Raw genomic sequence first — 20,472 nt, forward strand, 5'->3', positions numbered from 1 at the left:
GACAATAAATGTTTAATGCTGTAAAAAATCAACGGTGAACTTATTCAATGTTACGTCAATTTAGGTAGCCAATGTACTGTTGATTTAACACAGTGAGACAGTTAGGATAGGAATTGCGTGGACTGATAATAACTTACCAACCATGAAGGGTATATAGGTAATAGCATAGTGATGCCTTTGGGTGTCCCTGACATAACGATACAAATTCAGGACATCGTGGAAGAAGTCAATGCGTATATTCTACAAATTCCTTACTATTTACGCGAGATTGTTCAGTTAAATTGTAATTTAAAAAACAGATGTTATTTTACATTCTAAAGAAATGTTTGCATTACCATGTATTTCCACGAATAAGTATTTGAGGTCGATTCGCATTAGTGGTTCTATACGAGGTACGTTGAATAACGAATATTATTTGATGCCGGGTGAGTATAATATAGATTGACAGGAGTAAAATACTGGTACAAAACTTTAGTGATAATACGATTTGTTTAAGTCAGAGCTTATTGGTTACACGTGCTGCTTGTATTAGAAATCACTTAAGTTTAAATTAATTGGATTTTAATAATCCTAAGACTAGTTCATCTATTATTCACGATAAGCAACTTAGTGAGGATGAAATTAACAGACTTAAAAAGATACTTAAAACATGTTTCTCAGTAAATTTACGTGACTTAGAGTTGAATAATGTGGTTCAAATGGAAATAGACTTGAATGATACGCAACCAGTAGTTTACCGCCCGTACAGACTCTCTTTTTCGGAACGTTGATTAGTTCAATTCATGGTGAAGGAAATAAAAGACGCAGGACTTAACCTTAAATTAAAGAAATGCAGTTTCCTTTATACTGAACTAGACTTTTTAGGATTTCAAGTAAGTGGTCAAGGGATACGTTCAGGAACGCGAAAAACGTTAGCTATAACTATACATAACTTCACAACCCCGCGAAATGTTATGATGTCGAGCGCTTTATTGGCCTGGCTAGTTTCTTTGGTCAATTTGTGAAAGACTTTACGCTTATCGCCCCTTCATTAACAGACCTACTTAGGCCTAAATTTGGATGGAAATGGACGACTGAACAATCTGAATCGTTTAGAATATTAAAAGCAAAGTTAGTTGAACGTCCAATATTAATGTTATATATAATTTAGAAACCGAAATGCACACAGATGCATAAAAAATAGGCATTGCTGAAATTCTCCTGCAAATCGATACAGACGGTTTACTGAGGCCTGTAACGTATTATAGCTGTAAAACTTCAGTCGATGAACAAAAGATTCATTGCTTAGAATTAGAAAATTTAGCAGTTATCGCATAATTGAATCGCTTTCGGGTTTATTTACTAGATATATAAGATTTATGCGTGGATGAATTATAATGGTTACTCCAGTGATAACAGTGACAGTGACTAGAGTGAGAGTTCAGAAATTAGAGAGTTAGAGATTTAGAGAAAGAATAATAAGTATAAAACAAAATATATTTTTTTTAAATATTCTTTTATAATGATAATAATAATATAACATGGATTGTTTTTAATAAGTGTGTAATGCAATAAACAATTGATTATTTACGATTATTATTTTCAGTTGATCAAATTCCTGCAACATTATTAATTTTTTTTTTTTGAGATTTGAGTTAATGATTTTAAGTAGTGTGTGTCATTACTAAGAATGTTGATATTTTGATGTAAATTTGAAACATATGAGCAATCCGTGCAGATAATGAATGGCATTCAGAAATGGATGTCGCACATATGATTGCAAGATAGTTTTTAAGGCCTGAGCGTAAGTTGTCATGACTGGTCAGTGCAGAAAATGAATGGCACCAAGATAACGGTGTCGCACAGATGACCTTAGACTGTGACAAATTGCGCAAGAAAAAGAAATAGAGAATGAGAATGAAGTATTATTAATGAAATTGAATTATGATACAGATTTGTGATTATGATAATGATTATATAATGAGAATATGATACATGAATATGATGTACTAAATGAATTCGAAATGTGATTATGGATTATGTATATTTATATATATTATACTATATTTATATATATTATACTGATTTTGACATAGATTTTCAGGTTGTTATGTTTAATATGCAATTAATAAATTTATATCATTTGTATAAATAGCCTAAAAATTTACAGTATTGATGTTACGATTTGTAATTAACTTTTACCCGCCCTATGTGATATCTTTGGGCCAATGTATGTTCTATATATTATCATTAATTGTATACCTTAATTAAGCTAGTATTATTCTGTTTATTTTTATTTTTTTTGCTTTTTGTTTTTTTTCCTTCCTATGTAAATTTTAATTATACGAGCTAGTGGGAGGACCCACTAAGATAGGATGGCCGAGCTGTAAGGTTAATTAGCCAATATATTATATTATGATGTATTTAATTAATAATATGTAATATATACACTAATAACTTTTTAAATTATAGAGTTATAACTGGCCATAGTCACATAATGACTTTAATTATGTAACTATGGCAACGGAAAAATAAAGAAGAGGAGACTGGACATTCTTTGGTGGAATATATTTTTTTAATGTTGAAATGTGAATAATAAAATTTTAATAACAAAAATAATCGAATTTACTTGGAGATAATCTTAGATCCTTTTAGTATCTTATTCTTATTGATATCTATAATTTTGAAGGGCAACATAAGTTAATGGGGGTGGAATGAGGGAGTGAGTGCCCGATTCTTTTTCTATGCATAACTTCTTCGAGGCACAACGCTCTCTCTCCTTAAGTATGTCACGATTTCTGCTAAACACTTCTGTAAGTCATATTCTTACAAACATATTTAAAATTATTTCACTGCATATCTACCGAACTTCTCGTGCTGTTAATATCATTTTTTTATCGTTAAATAATTTGAATTTTAGCGTATTCACTAAAGCATAACGTTTTGGCTCACTGACCGCTTCAGATAATTCGCTGAAAATTGTACGAGGTGTACTTCCTTCCGATGTTTTTTGCTTTTAATATTCGTGACTGGCAACATTGAATTTAATATAATAACGATTGAAATTGTAGAATTGTCATTGAATTATATAATATATTTAAATATTATTATCAGGGTTCGAAAATATCCGATTTTTTAATATATATCCGATATATATCCAGGCTAAGGAAACGAAGCGAGCTCATTATTTATCAATACATATAATAAAATTGTAAAAGGTCGGTGTCTGTACATGCAAGATAAATAACAAAAACTTTGTTAGGGGAACTTTATATACGCAATAGAATCCAAATTAATGATTTTTAGAATTTTTGTCTGTTTGTCTGTATGTCTGTATGTCTGTTTGTCTGTACGTTTGTTCGCGCTAATCTCAAAAACGGCTTAATCTAATTGAATACAGTTTTCACGATTTCGTTATGGTTTGCAGGGATTAACATTTAGTCTTTGTTTTGTTTCAATCGGTTCATAAATAAAAAAGTTATGTCAATCTAAAGAATTGCATCATCACATCAATCAATCTGATCAAATTAAAAATAAAACGCCACAATATTGTATTCATCCTTACCGTAATAAATTATTTTATATTCAAGTCTGTTTCAATACCTACTAATTACTTTTTGAATTACTCAAATCGGACATTCCGTTCAAAAGATATTATATAAACCCAAAGCGCAGCGGTTTAAATTTTTTAGTAGTTTCCGTTTGATTTTGTTAGATGGCGCTGTACCGTCAGTCACAATTCCTAAAACGCGGTGTCAAGATTTTTGTCAAAATAATGACCTTCCCAGGCAGCTTTCCACCGTGCAGGTTCTTTCCCTGTCAATAAATGTGTTTGAATGTCGATGTGTAAGTGATAAATATTTGGGTCGTTTGGTCAAAAATAATAACAATAAGTACTCAATTATTAGATTAAAATAATTGTTTACTTTAACGTTCTGCAGGTGTCTATCCCTGATTGGCTTCGTTAGCTTATGAGAAACGGTCATTAAGCAAAATTAAAATACGCTCTCAGCTCAGGTTCTTTCCCTGACGCGAATTGTATGTGGAATTGTGGAGTCCACATTCTAATTAGATTTAATAGTTTTTTTTTTTAAATTAGTATTAAGTGTTTAATAGTAGTTCTTTCAATATTTTCAATTGAGAGATTTTATTGCAGTATTTCGTTTAGATTAGTTTGTTTTCTTTAATTTTTCTTTACGTTAGTAGTAATAATTTGACTTACGTAGGTAAAATAATAGTGTTGTACGTGCATTTCATTAATAACATTTTCTTAGTAAAATAATTAAGCAGTAAGAAGATTTTAATTTAGTTTTTTTGTTAGTTTCGTTTGTTGTTTTACTTACATTAGTTTGTTAATATAATAGTTGTATCATAGTTAGTGAGAAAGCCTCGAAAAAAATCTAATCTCAGCCAATGTAGCAGAGATGCTAAACGGATGAGAATAATTCGATCACAGGAATCGGAACAGATTCATGCAGCAAGACTTACTGCATCTCAATAGAGTCTAATAATGCGAGAATTCTTGAAAATGAAGATGAACATGGACATAGACTACAAACAGCTAGAGAAAATTATAATCTAACCCGTCAGGAAGAGGAATTGTTTTTATTAGCAGAGAGAGAAAGAGTGAGGGAAAAACGGCACGAAGAAACTGTAGACCAACGTCAGTCACGATTAAGTGCCGATCGACTTCGACATCGAATTAATAGAATATCCTCGAATTCGATAGAAGGCTCGGATGATAGTTCAGATAGTGATGTCCTTCCTTGGGTCACAAAGGAAAAATCAGGATTTCTGTATACGCCCAGAATAAACTACTCTGGATTCGCTTCTTTAGGAGGTATGGAGATACGTTGCCAGTTTTGTAACGCTTTAAAATGGAGAAAAGAACCAAATGGAATGTGCTGTTTAAGTGGTAAAGTGCTCATTAATAATTTTCGTGAGCCTCCAGAACTCTTAAAAGCATTACTCGATGGTAACCACCCTCAGTCTAAACATTTCTTAGATATTGTACGTAATTTTAATAGTGCATTCCAAATGACGTCTTTTGGCGCCAAACAAATTACAGAAGGACCATTTATGCCAACTTTTAAGGTGCAAGGCCAAGTATACCATCTTATAGGATCGTTGCTTCCCCAAAATGAGCCTAGATTTTTACAAATATATTTTGTATCAAATTATAATGAACAGGCCAATATCCGTAACGGATATTTTTCAGATCTGAACATCAACCTAATAGCTGAACTACAAAATATGTTACACCAAGTAAATCCATATGTTAAGAGTTTTAAAGCTGCTTTAGACTCTATCTCACGAGATCAAAATAATGACTACAAAGTTGTAATTAGGGCTGATAGACGTCCTGCAGCAGAACATCGTGGACGGTATAATGCTCCTGTTGTAGATGAAGTTGCAATAGTCATGGTTGATCAGGATTGCGATAGACGAGACATTGTATTACGCACTCACGACGATCGCTTGCAGCGTATTTATGAAACACACCGAGCTTATGATGCCTTGCAATATCCTATAATATATTGTCATGGGGAAGACGGGTACAATTTTGGACTCTACCAAGTCGATTCAACTACCAGGGTTACAAATTATAGAAAAAAAATTTCTGCCCTTCAGTTTTATTCATATCAAATATAAATAAGACAAAACAATTTTAATTATTTGCAGCGATTTCGAGGATTGTTTAATCAATTCATCGTAGACATGTATGCCAAAATCGAAACAGAAAGGTTAGTTTATATACGTACTAACCAGACACGATTACGTGCTGAGGATTATGTGCATTTGCGAGATGCAATGCAACATGATGAAAACGTGGAGAACTTGGGACGATTAGTCATTTTACCGTCGAGTTTTATAGGAGGTCCACGTTACATGCACGAACGAACGCAAGACGCGTTTTGCTATGTTCGTAAATACGGTCGTCCTGACCTTTTCATTACTTTTACAACGAACCCAAAGTGGATTGAAATTTCAGAACAACTTTTTCCTGGTCAGGCATCACATGATAGGCAAAATAATAGCCCGAGTTTTTCATTTAAAGCTTAAGCTGTTGATTGACATAATCACTAAAAAAAATATTTTCGGATTATCTTAATGCTATATGTACACCGTCGAGTGGCAAAAACGAGGATTACCACATGCCCACATATTGCTATGGTTAGAAGAAAAAATTAGGCCTGATGCTATTGATTCTATTATAAGTGCTGAATTTCCTGATCGTAATCAAGATCCCATTCTGTACGAAATTGTAAGGACTAACATGATACATACTTGCGGCACATTAAACAGAAATTCTCCCTGTATACAAAATGGTCAATGCTCTAAAAAATATCCTCGAGCACTTTCAGACCACACAATATCAGGGGAAAACGGATATCCTTTGTATCGCAGAAAATCCCCCCAACAAGGTGGTTTCATAGCTAAAATTAAAGTAAACCGCCAAGAAATAGAAGTGGATAATAAATGGGTAGTACCATATTCACCGGTGCTATCCAGAACATTTCAAGCTCATGTTAACGTTGATGTTTGTAATAGTGTCCAATCGATTAAATACATATGCAAATATGTAAACAAGGGTAGTGACCAGGCAACAGTAGGATTCACAAATAATAATAACGATGAAATTACAAGATTTCAATCCGGTCGGTATATTAGCTCTTCTGAAGCTGTTTGGCGTATTCTAAGTTTTCCTGTCCACATAAGATATCCACCCGTTATCCACCTCGATGTACATCTGGAAGGTGGACAACGGGTGTATTTTAACCCCGATAACGTGAGAGAACGCTTAGAAAACTCAAGACGAACCACTCTACTTGCATTCTTTGAACTTTGCAACACAGATACATTTGCTAAGACATTACTTTACAATGAAGTTCCATTATATTATACTTACAATAAACAACGGGGTATTTTTAACCGCAGAAGACGTGGCACACCCGTAGATGGTGAATCAAGCATTTATAAAGAACATGTTATCGGTAGAGTATATTATACTGTACATCCCAATAATTCTGAATGCTTTTACCTGCGCTTGCTTTTGCATACGGTTAGAGGTCCTACTTCTTTTGAAGAACTTCGAAAAGTTAATAATATTGTCCACCCTACTTACCAAGCAGCTTGCCGGGCACGTCACTTGCTAGGCAATGACCAACACTGGGATAATGCTTTGTCCGAAGCAAGTGTCAGTGATAGTCCTCAAAGATTGCGTCATTTGTTTGCAGTCATGCTGGTATTCTGTGCACTTTGAGATGCCACACAGCTGTGGCATAAATATCAAGGTAAATTATCTGAGGACTTTTTCAGGCACGCGGAGCTATCGACTGAGAACCACGATAATGAAAGATTACGTGAAAGTCTTTTGAATCGTTGTTTGCTGGCTATTCAGGATATAGTTATATATATTGGGGGTAATCCTATTTTACAATATGGCATGCCTGAGCCATCACTTGATGGTGAACACATTAATAGAGATTATGCAATGGAAATAAACTATAATCATGCAGAACTGGCCGAAACTGCAGAAACATATGTCTTAAGACTATCAGCAGAACAGCGTTTAATATTCGATCGTGTATGTCGGAGTGTAGACAACGCAATAGGAGAAATGCTGTTTGTAGATGCTCCCGGGGGAACGGGAAAGACTTTTCTCACCAAAGCAATTTTGGCAAAAATAAGAAGTCAAACTAAAATTGCACTTGCTGTCTCTTCATCGGGTATAGCAGCCACTTTATTGCCAGGAGGTAAAACGGCCCATAGTATGTTTAAAATTCCGATCGAATTAGAGCGCACAGAGAGTCCAGTTTGTAATATTTCTAGAAATAGCGATAAAGTCAAGGTATTACGTGATTGTAGTCTTATTATATGGGATGAAATCACAATGGCCAACCGTAAAGCTGTTGCAGCTGTAGACAGGACATTACGTGATATTAGGCAAAATGACCAACCTATGGGTGGTGTAACTGTACTTTTTTGCGGTGATTTTCATCAGATTCTGCCTGTAATACCACGCGGAACTAGGGCAGATGAAGTTGGAGCATGTATAAAAAGTTCTCAACTATGACACCACATTATACCTATGCATATGACAGTAAATATGCGTGTGCAAATCGGAGACAACGAAAATGCACAGGAGTTTTCTGACTTGCTACTTGAGATTGGCAACGGTTTGTATCCGCAGGAACAAGGAAAAGTTATTCTGCGCGAAAACCTATGTTGCACAGTTACTTCGTTGCGAGAACTTATATCATCTGTATATGGAAATACATCGCAAATATCCAGTAACGAAAACTCCTGGTTATGCGAAAGAGCGATTTTAACTCCACGTAACGACCAAGTGGCAGCAATAAATGCTGAAATTTTAAGTTATGTTTCGGGGGATAGTGTAGAGTATATCTCCATTAATAGGGTGACGGATGAAGGAGAATCTACAAACTATCCGGTTGAATTTTTAGAATCTCTCAATGCCCCTGGATTACCGGCTCACAGAATAAATTTAAAAGTCGGGGTACCTATAATGCTGCTTAGAAATCTTAGTCCCCCAAAACTTTGTAATGGTTATTAAATGGTAATTAATTTGCAGAAAAATATCATAGAAGCAGAAGTTTTAACGGGGTGTGGAGCCGGTGAGAGTGTTTTTATACCTCGAATTCCTTTGATTCCCAATAACTTTCCATTTTCATTCAAACGGGTTCAATTCCCAGTAAGCATATCCTATGCAATGACCATCAACAAAGCGCAAGGGCAAACGCTGAAAGTTGCGGGTTTGGATTTAACAGTTAACTGTTTTTCGCACGGTCAACTTTATGTAGCTTTATCGCGCGTGAGCAATCCCAAAAACTTATACGCTTTGATTCCAGACGGCACTACAACTAATATTGTTTACAGAGAAGCATTGTTGTAATTACAACATATTAATTACTATTATCCTCATAAATACCCAGTTTCATACCCACATCCAAGCGGACGAAGTCGCGGGCACAGCTAGTATAATATAAAGTTATAGTTTGAACTTCATTAAAAAGCTAGCCGTACTGGTAAGTTAAAGGGGATTTCCCATACTTTAAATGAGGTTGCCATTTTGGGAAATAATCTAAATTATTCTGCATTGTAGTTTTTTCGCTACGTGTTACCAGGGTAAACATTAACCTATAAAATTGGTGTTTAGAAGATAGGAAAAATTCAATATATACATATCAAGATAAAAATCCGATCTCAGCAGATGTATACACCATATAAATAAAATTACCTGTTGCCTGTAAAGTCGGTATACGGGCGAAAGTTTTACGTGTCAACGACTTTGAGTGGTAAAATAATTTTAATGTGAATATTCATTCGTATAGTAGGAAGAAGGATGAAATAATAGTAACAATTTAAAACATTTTGTTATACAAAGAATTATATTTAAAACATTAATTTATACAAAGAATCTCGCACTGAATTTTGTCTGTCTCTCTCGCTCATAGGCGGGCTAACCATGCCCGAGCGGAAGGGACGCGTGCCTCTCACTCGCTCTCACTGTGAGCGCGTAACGTGAGCGGAGCGTAACGCAGTTTCTTGAAGTGTCACCCGGTAAACCAATTTATAAGACGTTGTAACGTCAAAATCAATTAATATATAGGCACCGTGCAGAAACAATAGAGGGCATTATAATTCCGACAGTAGAGACACCGTGCGAGTAAAAAAAGAAACTTCCCAGACACATTGGTGGCAGGCTGGCAGCTGTCAAGTCTGTAAATATGATTTTACAGCTGATTTCATAAGGAGTAACTTATGCTACAACAATGACTTTTTTGTTAAATTCAAACGCAAGTTCAATTATAAAAAAACACGTCAAGCTCGTCTCGTAACGTTGTACCCGGTACCCTTGGACTTCCATACTCACTTTATCAATTTATCAATATTGATGAACCAGTTCGCAGCGCTCTGGTAGGTGAAGTCTCCCCCCATGGTGACTATGATGTTATCATGATCGTAGTACTTCGCCTGACGCTCCACTTGTGAGATGAAATCATTCACCTGTAGATTCAATTTCATTTTTCAAATTAATTCCTTCATCAAGTCGTAGTCTTAATACCTTTTTAAACTAAAGCACTAAACTAACAACTGCATATACTAAACTTACATAGTATGATAACATGGTTCAAAATAGTGTAACATCTTTGGAATACTTCTAGTTTTATATCAACATGAAATCTTTTTAATATAGTCGTTACAAATTTAAATTAGATGTGATATCTTCAACTGTACATTGGTTTCTACTAATTGCACAAATATATTCATAGGAATGAGTGAAAGACAACTGCATCTAGCGGAGATGAGAATACTGAGATGAATCTATCCATTCTTTTATTTTTCTGTGTGTGAAATTCCTAGGACGACAGCAAATGCTGAGTGATTTCCCTTTTTGTGGCATCGTACTGCTATGTAGGCAGCATTTTGTTTTTATTTATTTATGTCTCTTTTTAAAATCTTTCTTAGATATTATTTAATTGTATTGTTATTTTAAGTTTTTGTTTTTTTTTTTTGTTGTATTGTTTATGTCACTGATGTATCAAAACGATGCTTACAAATAAAAATTCTTTCTTTCTTCTTCTTTCTTTCTTCTTATAATATAATACTAAATTGTATATGATATATTCCAAGCAGCAATTATTGTGAGTTCATTTAGGATGCAACAAAACAAATCCACACTGTCTGCTATCACATTGAGAGTACGTAACGTGCGCGTGGTGCCTCCTTGAGCAACTTGGTTCGCCCGGTTATTTTCGTCATGTTATGGGTATGTTATTCGGAGCAATGAGGACCAAGCTGTGAGGTCTTGACTATGAACGTAGATGGATATAGATAAGGGGACGACCTAAGAAACGATGGAACACCATACAGGAAAGACGATATAGATGGAAAGCATGTTATGTGAGATGACGTCAAACAGAGAAGTATGGAAGGAGTTATGCTGTCCTGACCCCAAATAAATTGGGATAAGGGCAGGAGATACATACATTGAACCCTAATATTAGTGAATTGAAATTGACGCCACGTTTAAGCTTTCTATTAATGGAAGAATTATTAAAATCAGTTAATTTATTGTAGAGTTTATTAACAAACAAGATATTTTAACTTTTATCAATATAGTAAGTTGTCAGCTTTGTTGGATTTAGTATTAAAATCGGGCATAACATCACAAAACCACTGAAGTATATACTGATGTAACAACAAATATACGATTTTCGGCTTCTTCTGGTGCTGCATGATATCGCTTCTTGCCAAATTTCATGATTCTGGTCGATTTATGTAAAGCTGCTAGCATTTTTGACACAGTTCCCAGCAGTTATGATTGACAAGCATAAGCATATAAACTTCTCACTCCAAGATGAGAATAACGAGGGTTCTTGCCAAGCTGTTAGAGTTTATTTTGCCATGCTGATTCTACGATCTGGTAACTTTAATTCCGTGTAGTATACTATTTATCAATCCCAGCTTTTAGGGATTGGTTGTTATATGTTAAGCAAAAAGTAGCCTATGTCCTACCTTGGAGTTCAAGTTTGTTCCATAGCAAATTTCATCAAATTCGGTTCATAGGTTTGGCAGTTAAAAAGCGACAAACAAAAAGACATATAGAGTTACTTTCACATTTATAATATTAGTATACATTTTTATATCTACAATTCGAAGCTATACAAATGAACTTACTCGCTTATCAGCGTTGTAAACTTTGCTGTCAGGATCGTCGACGATTGGTTCGTCGCTGCAGAGGAAGTCAAAGCAGAATCCGTCCGGTGCGTTGTATAGATTGAACAGCGCATGCGTTATTATGTCAGACATTTTACCTTTAAAAAATAAATTTTCTTATTTGTAGGAAGAATATCTTTATTAATAAGGGCATCGTCATAACTTTGCGCAAAGAGTCAATAAATTCCAAAAAAATTCCAAAATGCCTCTGACATCAAATTTAAAAAAGTTGTTAAGGCATCCTTTCATGTGAAAGGTTATATGCAATGAGTGAGTTTATGATTGACAGGACACCTAAGAAATGAAACAATCACTTCCTAAGTAAGTAAGCTTAATGCTTCTAAATTGAGTTTGAGTTTACGAAACTAAACAATTTCTGGTATCTAACTGAGCTGTATACTTACCGAGCTGCTCGCTGCCTCTCCAAATGAACTCCATCCGATCTTCCTCCAGCATTGTTTCTCTTTCTTTGTGCTCAACTCTACCTGAGAGATACAATCAACAATTGTACAGTCTTTTTTTGGCGAACAGTTATTTAAAATTTAATTCCAAAGGTCTTCGTGAACTTGGAGCTCAGACTGTTCACAAAAACAGTACTCTCCAGAAAATCTCAATCTTAGAGGTTTTCCTGTCATTTCTGGTTTTAAGTTGGCACGTGATTTATGAGATTTCGATTCTTGAATCATCAGATTAAATGGTCACAACTGACCTATTTTTCACAATGAATTATCTGATGATAATAACGGTAGTTCTTCACGTTTTTCCATACGATCAATAGTTTTAGCAGAGTTTAAAAGTGGAAGAGATTGGAAAATTGTTACAGGGAATGTACAGTCATTTTTTTAAAGGTTTTGGCATATTAAATGGGTTTTATGGATATAACTAATTAGCTTTAGTTTATGTTTTAACTGTCAACGTCTCGGCCTTTGCAACAAAAACAGTTTAATGCTTTGAAAAGTACATTCGGCCGTTGTCGCAAGTGATTTCATTAAATGCTTAGGTGTCAGGAGGAATACCTAAGATTTTTGGATTTTTCTTTGGTGTACAGTAAAGTATATTTAAATCAAATTTACATAATTTGCAGAGAGATAGATACCTATAAAAAGCCCATCGAAACCCATTTGCGCGATTAAGGAGGCGTGTTCCCGCGTATGGCCATACGTGTCAATCTGCCACGCTGCTTTGGGTTTGCCGCATGGACCTAACGTGTCATTTAGTTTTCTGCAAAAATATACATTACATCAGATATATATAAGTCACATAATCGTCTGTATTTTTTCAGCGCTTATTTACTTTTGGACTGCACAACGAGGTCTAGTGGTCATATAAGGCCGAAGATTTCAAGGTTCCTGGGTTCAAATCAAGGTGTCAAATCCAGCGTTACGAATTCATTTGAGACACTTTCTTATGAAAGATTCTGATCTAATAGATACATACAGTATAGTAAGAGCCTGTAAATTTTCCACTGCTGGGTTACGTCCTCTTCTCCTTTTGAAAGGAGGAGGAGTTAGGAGCGTATTCCACCATGCGGGTTGGTGAATTCACATGTGGCAGAATTTGGTTGAAATTAGACATGCAGGTTTCCTCACTATATTTTTGTTCACCGCCGAGCTCGAGATGAATTATAAACCCAAATTGAGTACATGAAAATTCAGTGGTGATTGCCTGGGTTTGAACCCGTAATCATCGGTAATACAAGCGTTTTGCATGTGCATATTTTTATATAACATTACTATATATATACGTTTGAGATACTAATAAAGATACATGAATGCATTAATATGGCCAATTAGATATTGCAGAGCTATATACCCCATACAGCACTGTTTTTGCGATAATTAAAGCAAAGTTCTTATATGATATATCTCTTAAAAGCAAGAACACATATTAAGCATGATTAAATATATCTCAAATTTTGAAAATGTCATTTTGATTTTGGAAATATGGAAATACCATCAAAATTCTTCCAGCAAAATACCTGAGGCCCCATGTATACTGGTCCAAGAGTTGAAGATAGTCAATGGTAGCCTCATCAGCTTGCACCCAACCACCACCCGCGAACTCTATCCGACCTTCCGCGACGAGGGATCTGAATGTGGCTCGAGTTGTTCCGCGCTGTTCCTTCCACCAGCGCCAGAAATATGCCGTCTCCGAAAATGTGAATCTGAGGACAATATTAACAAATATTATGTTTAAGAAGCTTATAATATTTTAATTATCTACGGGTATACTTACTAATATTATAAATGTCAAACTCTGTATGTTAGTCCGTTTGTTTGTTGCGGTTTTAATGCATAAATCACTAAACCAATTTTGATGAAACTTTTTATACAGCAAGTTTGAATTTCTAAAAGGATGTTAATTGTATTTTTTAAGCTTAAAAGCTAACGAAAAACTCATTAAAACAGGCGAAGTCGCAATCGACAACATGTTATGTCGGTCCCTTTGTATGCTTATATCTTTAAAATTACGCAACGGATTTTGATGCGATTCTTGATATATAGAGTGATTCGAGAGCAAAGTTATTGTATATAATACATAGACAATGTAGTAAAGAAACACTGATAATTTTAGAAGTTTGTAATGTGATGTCGTAAATAAACAAATTCCTAGTATATTATTATAGGGTCGCTAGTAAAGTATAATTAGATCTTTTTTAATTAGCTTTCGTATTGCTTACTTTCTTCTCTTGTCATGGATGAGTTCAGATAACACGGAGTGGTATATCAGCTGAACATTTGCTGAGCTGACGCTGGTCTTGGCTGCAATAATAAGGCAAATTCAACATTTATATCACATCACATCCCATCATCAGCCCGTTTTTGTCTGTGTCACTGTGGTCTTTCTCGGGCTACTCGCATCCAGCTCCTGCCTGCCGCCTTGCGTCCTGCCTGCCGCGTTGCGTAACATTTATATAAGCTTCTTTTATATATGTAGACGTACGGGCAAATGGGTGGGCTGATGGTGTTTACAAGCACTCAAAGTCAATGGCGCTGTAAGAAATTTTAACAATTATTTTCATCACTAATGCGCCAACCTTGGGAACTAAGATGTTATGCCCCTTGTGTCTGTTATACTTGCTCATTTATCCTTCAAACGACAACAATACTAAGTAATGCTGAAAGCAGGGCAGACACACAGTTGGTAGGACTTTGTGGTAACCCAGGAAGTCATACAAACCACAGAGGCTGGTTTTACTTACGTCCTCAAAAGGACGTTTTTCGCTTATGAAATGAGATTTGTTAGAAATTCTTTCTCATGTTTTCGATCAAACAAAAACAAACAAACAACAACAGCCTGTAAATTCCCACTGCTGGGCTAAAGGCCTCCTCTCCTTTTGAGGAGAAGGTTTTGGAACTTATTCCACCACGCTGTTCCAATGCGGGTTGGTGGAATACACATGTGGCAGAATTTCTGTGAAATTTGTCGCATGCAGGTTTCCTCACGATGTTTTCCTTCACTGCTGAGCACGAGATGAATTATAAAGACAAATTAAGCACATGAATCAGCGGTGCTTGCCTGGGTTTGAACCCGCATTAATCGTCGGTTAAGATGGACGCGTTCTAACCACTGGGCCATCTCAGCTCTATGTTTACTTGGTGGTAGGGCTTTGTGCAAGCCCGTCTGGGTAGGTCCCACCCACTCATCAGTTATTCTACCGCCAAATAACAGTACTCAGTATTGTTGTGTTCCGGTTTGAAGGGTGAGTGAGCTAGTGTAACTACGGGCACAAAGGACATAACATCTTAGTTCCCAAGGTTGGTGGCACATTGACGATGTAAGGAATAGTTAATATTTCTTACAGCGTCATTGTCTATGGGTGATGGTGACCACTTACCATCAGGTGGCCCATATGCTCGTCCGCCAACCTATACCATAAAATAAAAAAAAATGTTTTCGATCGCTTATACAAAATTATTTTTTGTATATAGATAGACGGCTTGCAAAATGGCTTACTTGATGGTACGTGGTCACCATTGCTCATAGACAATGGCCGCCCCATTGTTGTGTTATTAACCATCTTTTACACTGCCAAATTGGACACTGGCTCACTCACCCTTCAAACCGGAACACAAAAATACTGAATACTAAATACTGCTGGTAAGATATCTGATGAGTGGGTGGTACCTACCCATATATCCTTGCACAAAGCCCCACCATGACAGTATTATAAACAAAAGTTAAAGCTTACTGGAGTTTGTAAATTCGTTCAAAATTCGTAAGTACCACTTGCTCATAACCTTGTTTTATATATTTTTATTATTAACTAGCTGTGCCCGTGACCTTGTACGCGTTTGAATTAAAAAAATTATTATTGTAGCCTAAGTTACTCGCTATTATATGAGTTATCCGGCAGTGAAATACCCGTCAAAATCGGTCCAGCCGTTTCAAAGATTAGCTGGAACAAACAGATAGACAGACCGACAAAAAATTAAAAAAAATATATTTTTGGTATGTGTACCGTGTATATATGCATTGAGTAAAAAAGGACTATTTAATATTACAAACAGACACTCTAATTTTATTGTATGTATAGGTAATACGGATGAATAACAAAGAACAGTTTTCCTGGTTCTTTATTAAATGTTACAAGTCAGATATATTCTTTTATATTTTAAGCTGTTCCGGTTAGATTCTTATCTGTGTTTTTTAACCGACGTATAAAATAGGAGGTTATCAGTTCAACAAGTATGTATATAACATTGTTAAAATTAAATTATATTTGAGTGTGATGTTTTATTTAGGTTTTCATATACAATAGAGTCGAGATGGCCCAGTGGTTAGAACGCGTGCATCTTAACCGATGATTGCGGGTTAAAACCCAGGCAAGTACCGCTGTTTCATGTGCTTAATTTGTCTTTATAACTCATTTCGTGCTCAGCGGTGAAGGAAAACATCGTGAGGAAACTTGCATGTGACAAATTTCATAGAAATTCTGCCACATGTGTATTCCACCAACCCGCATTGGAACAGCGTGGTGGAATATGTTCCAAACCTTCTCCTCAAAGGGAGAGGAGGCCTTTAGCCCAGCAGTGGGAATTTACAGGCTGTTGTTGTTGTTGTTATTTCATGTACATATGCTTAATTTAGTAAGTGTATGTTTGTCCCAGAATTTCTCGAAAACTAAAAGTCGTATTGAGAAGATCATTTTCAATCTAAGTTAGGTACGCTTCAACTTAGGGAACTGAGTTTCATTAAAATCGGTCTAGTAGTATCGCAGACGTTAAATTTTGCCTTTTAGTTCATCAACTTTTTCTCATTTTGATTTGAATTGAGCCGAGATGAAACAGTGGTTAGAACGCGTGCATCTTAACCGATGATTGCGGGTTCAAACCCAGGTAAGCACCACTTAATATTCCTGTGCTTATTATGAGTTTATACTTCATCTCGTGCTTAGTCAAGGAAAACATCGTTTGGAAACCTGCATGTGTCTAATTTCAACGAAATTGTGCCACATGTATACACCATACCATTGGAACAGCGTGGTGTCATATGTTCCAAACCTTCTCCTCAAAGGCACTTAGCCCAGAAGTGCAAAATTTACAGGCTGTTGTTGTTGTTTTTGTTATATATTTAGTACTGAATATTTCCTTACTGCCGTAGTAATATTCATCAAAGGTCTTCACCCATCCAGCGTCCATGTGCGAATGTGGTATGATATGGACATTTAGAGCGCCATCTTTAGTTGGAGGACATTGCTGTTGGTTAAAGGAAATAATTTTGGACATAATTTTTTTCTATTGGTTCGTGGAAGGGCTTATAGGCCACCTGATGGTAAGTGGTCACCACCGCCCATAGACAATGGCGCTGTAAGAAATATTAACCCATCCTTTCATTGTCAATGCGCCCCCAACCTTGGGAACTAAGATGTTATGTCCCTTGTGCCTGTAGTTACATCGAAACACAACAATACTAAGTACTGATGTTTGGCGGTAGAATATCTTATGAGTAGGTGGTACTCACCCAGACGGGCTTGCACAAAGCCCTACCACAAACCATTTTTGTATTTTTTTTCCGATATGTTTAACAATTGTCGTTCTATTTTAACTTATTTAAACAAAAAGTATAATAAATTATATACCTAAACCTTCCTTAGGAATCCCTCTGTCTATCAGTGAAAACATCACGAAAATCCGTTCAGTAGTTTTGAAGTTTATTGCGAACATACAGACAGACAAGTGCAGCCGTCATTTTCTTTTATAATATGTATGAAGAGCCTAGTGGTGTCAGCGACTACGTATGCGTTCGGATTTAACATTAATTCTAGAATAAAAGTAGCCTATGTTATTCCTTATTACATCAGCTATCTGTCATTGAAAGTCTCATCAAAATCGGTCCAGTCGTTCCAGAGATTAGCTCTAACAAACAGACTAACAAAAAATTGTAAAAAATGTTACTTCGGTATACCGTATAGACTCCAATCTATATTTAATATTATAAATGTGATAGTAACTCTGTTTGTCTGTCGGTCTTTCACAACCAAACGGCTGAACCGATTTTGATGAAATTTGGTACGAAGCAAGCAAGAAAGGACATAGGCTTCTTTTTTGCTTGACACATAACACATGACTACTAGTTTTATTATATGTATAGATACAGTACCTTGTAACCACATTCTGCGTTTGTTTTTGTAAAAACACTTCTATTAATAATTATTAATATAATAAAGTATTTCAACATTATTAATAATATTTTTCAATCAATTGATATTATTAGATCAGTAATTCGTTTTGATTGATCATTTTAATAAATTATTATATTGATACAAAAATCAATTTCAGTTTTATGTATGTATATGGATGTCCGTCTGTGAAAACGCGCGTTAACTGATTACGATTTTCTCAAGTACGTAATAGTATGCAGGAGAGTGCGTTCACAGTGATATTTTTTTTTGTAAGACTTTTTTGTCTTAGTTAATCGGCAATAATTTGACTGCATATGTATGAATTAGTCCTAGCGGCTTGGCTTATATTGTATAAAACAAAGTTGCTCACCGCTGTCTGTCCCTATGTACGATTGTCTTTAAAATTACAGATTTTGATGCGATTTTTAGCAGATAGAGTGATTCAAGTGGAAGGTTTTTGTATAAATGAACAATATAGTAAAGAAATGCTGATAATTTTAGAAGTTTCCAATGCGATGTCGTAAATAATCAAATTCTGTAGTATATTTAGTATCAGCATTGCACCCGTGCGAAGCCGGGGCGGGTCGCTAGTTTTTATATAAATGAGGTAACACGCGGCAATGGAGGGCTGCACTCCGATGCGATGCATAGACGTCCTAAGGACGTACTAAGCGCCCCCGTCGATGCTATCACATCGGCGAACTCTAACTGTCTCACCTACACTGTTAACACACACCGACCCCGCTGGCGGGGTCGAGGTCCCTCTTATGTTATTTACCGTCCGCGCTTAGGCGCGTGACGAGTTTCTGAGTACACACTGTCGTCCCTCCAGACGTTGACGGCGTCCTAAGCCGAGGTCCGGCCTCACAGGAGGCACCCTTACCGCCTGGCCACAGCCAGTATTGCGGCGCGGCGAGCAGCGCGGCTAGCGGTGAGCGCCGAAAACAAACGCTAGACAATGTACGAAGTATGCCACAGTGGCGCGGGTCGACTGGAGCGGTGCGCGGCGGCGGCGGGCGGCGCGGTGTGCGAGCGAGACAAATGTACTAGAGAGCATCGAGGCGGCCACAGCTCAAAGCGGCGCGCGGCGGCATCAGGTGGACGGACTAGCCAACGCGCGACCGAAACAAATAATTTTGTTTTTAACGCGCGTTGACCGCCGCGGTCGCAACCGGTCGAGCTGTGGCATACCACCGCAATCCGCACCGCCCGCCGCCCCTCACGCCGCACCTCATCCCGCACCGCTGAAAGCTGTCGCAAGGCCCTTAAGACGCGCATACTCTGAGCCCTTCAGTGGGCTCTCAACATCCGGCAGAGTCTTAAGTGACTTGCCACCCCGCTCGGTGACGCTGTAGAGGCCACTCTGGCCAACAGTAACTGTCCATCCGGAAAAAAAGGAGGGCATTCAGTTATTGAAATAATTCCTGGTTAAGTACCTACACTATTTTTTTTCTACTGTGTTTTATTTTCATACTAGTTCCAGTCCACAGCTTTGCTCGTTTAAGGGGAGTTGTCACGTGTCAGGCAAAAAAGTAGCCTATGTCCTTTCTTGGAGTTCAAGTTTGCTTCACACCAAATTACATCAAATTCGGTTTATTGGTTTAGTCGTTAGAGCGTCAGACATACAGAGTTACTTTCACATTTATAATATTAATTATAGAATTATAGATAAAACTATAAAACTTGGTAGCACAAAGCCCTACGGCTTTGTGCTAGCCCGTCTGGGTAGGTACCACCCACTCATCAGTTATTCTACCGCCAAATAACAGTACTCAGTATTGTTGTGTTCCGGTTTGAAGTGTGAGTGAGCCAGTGTAACTATAGGCACAAGGGACATAACATCTTAATTCCCAAGGTTGGTAGCACATTGACGATGTAAGGAATACTTAATATTTCTAACAGCGTCATTGTCTATCTGATGTCATATGTCTATATGATGGTGACCACTTACCATCAGGTGGCCCATATACTCGTCCGCCAACCTATTACATAAAAAAACCCACTAGTGTTAACAGATTCAATTAAATCTAAAGTACAGATTGAAAAACAAACACTTAAATTACTGTTGCAATATTTAATAAGCGGTGTGAACGTTGCTTAACAAGTTACATTGAACCCGAGGT

General features: G+C 36.5%; 1 protein-coding gene across 1 annotated transcript in view; it reads right to left on the reverse strand.

The window, feature by feature from the left end:
- Window positions 1–18,450, reverse strand: part of LOC124541866 (lysosomal alpha-mannosidase-like) — a 40,374-nt gene extending 21,924 nt beyond the window's left edge. The window contains exons 1-8 of the mRNA XM_047119775.1: window positions 18,328–18,450; window positions 17,321–17,423; window positions 14,405–14,486; window positions 13,703–13,888; window positions 12,821–12,945; window positions 12,129–12,209; window positions 11,686–11,822; window positions 9,878–10,011 (exon numbers count right to left, since the gene is read on the reverse strand). Coding sequence (XP_046975731.1) covers window positions 9,878–10,011; window positions 11,686–11,822; window positions 12,129–12,209; window positions 12,821–12,945; window positions 13,703–13,888; window positions 14,405–14,486; window positions 17,321–17,423; window positions 18,328–18,405 — 926 coding nt within the window. The 5' untranslated portion in view covers window positions 18,406–18,450. The remainder of the gene's footprint in view (window positions 1–9,877; window positions 10,012–11,685; window positions 11,823–12,128; window positions 12,210–12,820; window positions 12,946–13,702; window positions 13,889–14,404; window positions 14,487–17,320; window positions 17,424–18,327) is intronic.
- Between the last annotated feature and the right edge of the window lie 2,022 nt (window positions 18,451–20,472).

Source organism: Vanessa cardui, chromosome 29 (assembly GCF_905220365.1).
Source record: "Vanessa cardui chromosome 29, ilVanCard2.1, whole genome shotgun sequence".
Lineage (NCBI taxonomy): Eukaryota > Metazoa > Arthropoda > Insecta > Lepidoptera > Nymphalidae > Vanessa > Vanessa cardui.